The sequence below is a fragment of the Penaeus japonicus genome, unplaced genomic scaffold, assembly GCF_977035675.1.
Source record: "Penaeus japonicus unplaced genomic scaffold, GWHDUDI00000001_assembly GWHDUDI00000027, whole genome shotgun sequence".
Classification (NCBI taxonomy): Eukaryota; Metazoa; Arthropoda; class Malacostraca; order Decapoda; family Penaeidae; genus Penaeus; species Penaeus japonicus.
The window spans coordinates 20,631,407-20,633,906 of NW_028234429.1; the positions used below are offsets into that span (position 1 = coordinate 20,631,407).

Sequence of the window (2,500 nt, forward strand, 5' to 3'; positions counted from 1 at the left end):
ATTAATAGCATCATCATGATTCCCACCCCCATCTCATCCATTAAACCACAATCCTGAATATTAACGACATCATCACTATCATCAGATAATTGTAATAACATCATCATTATAACCAGCTGATTATACGCAACTGTTGTTTTGATACTTTGTTTACGAAAATACGACCACTGAACATCAATTTCATTGTATTCATAAAATACGAACCGAACCGGCTTTTACTCGGCTTTCTCTCTTCATTCGAAGAATTCAGACAATACAAGCCATAAATGTCACCAGATCAATCAATTACATTCTTCGGGTGTCATGGTGGCTCTGCACATGTGTAGAAATATAATGGAGAGCGAATGGATCCCTTAATGGCTTGGTGAAAAAGACTTTGATTCGTTGTTTTTAGGTGATGCTTGCAAATGAAGTCGATTGATAATATTGATATGTTTTTTGGGGGGTGATTCTAACTTGCTGGCTGGTTTGTAGAGATTGAATAATGGTTTTGAAATATTTATAATTTGGAAACGTTAGGCGGAACGAGGGAAGAGGATTGGAAATAATGAAGAGAGAGAGAGAGAGAGAGAGAGAGAGAGAGAGAGAGAGAGAGAGAGAGAGAGAGAGAGAGAGAGAGAGAGAGAGAGAAGGAGAGAGGGAGAGAGGGAGGGAGGGAGAGAAAGAAAAAAAGAGAGAGAGAGAGAGAGAGAAAGAGAGAAAGACAATAAGTCTGCAATGACAAGCAGCAAGAATTATTCATCATCTGTAAATATTTAACCTACCTGATATATGTCCACGTGCGCGAGGAACCCAAGCGATCGCGACCAAAAGGAAGAATGAGACCGCCCACCGCCCACCAGCCGCCCACCGCCCACCAGCCGCCCACCGCCGCCTCATCTTGTCTGGCCGTGATCCCACCACACACATTACTCATCATTCGATCAGCGACGGTGAATATCCTCATTGATTTTCATTTATTTTCGAAGGGAAAATGACAAAACTCTTCCCCGAGAGGGTCATCAAGTGTCACATCCTCCTCTAGGAAGAGTAGTCATATTTATCTAATATTTCTTTCTTCATAACCAGAGTGAAAACACTGATAAGACCGACTTCAATCTCTTATCTTATTTATCTAAAATTCTTGACAATTTTTTCTTTTTTTTCTAACAAACACACTCATAGAATCATGAATCGAAGTTTAAACACCAACATGAATTAATTAATATGCGAGAATAATTCGTAATGCCATCCACTTTTCTAAATTCATCAGGAGGTATTCGCACGGACAAGTGACCACGTTATCCGGACATCCGCTGACACGTTCGTTCTACACTGACACCCTCCACAACCTGTAGTATAACGTGAGTGTCAGTGAATTACAAGCACATGTCCCTGGCAGGTGGACGCCCAAACTGTCGTACCGGAAGGGGAATTTCTCCAGCATTTAGTGCCTTGGAGTTGTTTTAAATAATGTTTTTGGGGGACTTATTTATTTTATTGTTTCTTTTTTTGCGTTGGTGGAAGGATTAACAGAATGAGACGAGTTAAGAGGAAGATTTAAATGAAGGATTAGCTCTTTAAAGTTTGAGCATACGTCTGGGTTCGATACAAGAGAGGAATGTATGCATGTATGTTCAGTCATCCATATGTAACTTTATATCATATATTACAAACAACAAATTGAAATTATAGTTTCAATAACCCCTAGTGAATATATTATAATAAAAACAATCTGATGAGATCGGATAAAACGGAAGATTGGATTAAAGAGAGGTAGACATATGCACTAACGTAACGGCTTCCCTCATTATCTTTCGTTTTCGGCAAAAGCGATCGAAATTAACGATCTTCTGAAAGCGGGATGCCATTTATTTCGGGCGGACCGGAAGAGGTAGGAGGAGGGGGTGGTAAAGAAGGGGAGGAAGAGAGGAGACGGGAGGAGGAGGAGGAGGAGGAGGGGGCAGAGAAGGGGAGAAGGTGGAAGAAAGGGGTAGGATGTAGGGGAGACGAAGAAGGGGAAAGGGGGGGGACAGTAAAGTAAAGGGAGTAGAAAAGGGGGAAAGTGGACAAGTAGGGATGGTGATGGATAGAAAGAGGCGGGGTAGGAAATGGGGGAACAAGCGAAGGGACGGGGGGAGGGACATGAGAAGTGTTTGGGCGCGTAACCTAGCAACGGCGTCCCCGCTGCCACCTGTCGGATGCGGCCGATGATCTCCAGCTGAGCAAAGGCTTTCCAGCCTTTCTGTCGTTTCTTTTTTTTTCATTCGTGTGCATCATGTGGTATGTTATAGGCACGCACACACACACGCACGCACGCACGCACACACACACACACACACGCACCCACACGCATGCACACACGCACACACACACACACACACACACGCACACACACACATGCACGCACACACACACACACGCACACACACATGTACGCACACACACACACACACACACACACACACACAATAATCTATCACTAATGATAACAATGATAAGAATTATGGAGATGGTAATA

The 2,500-nt window shown here is 43.1% G+C and overlaps 1 protein-coding gene across 1 annotated transcript in view; it reads right to left on the bottom strand.

Moving 5' to 3' along the window:
• Window positions 1-1,058, bottom strand: part of LOC122264869 (uncharacterized) — a 53,345-nt gene extending 52,287 nt beyond the window's left edge. Inside the window, exon 1 of the mRNA XM_043033950.2 lies at window positions 765-1,058. Coding sequence (XP_042889884.2) covers window positions 765-909 — 145 coding nt within the window. The 5' untranslated portion in view covers window positions 910-1,058. The remainder of the gene's footprint in view (window positions 1-764) is intronic.
• Window positions 1,059-2,500: the final 1,442 nt, after the last annotated feature.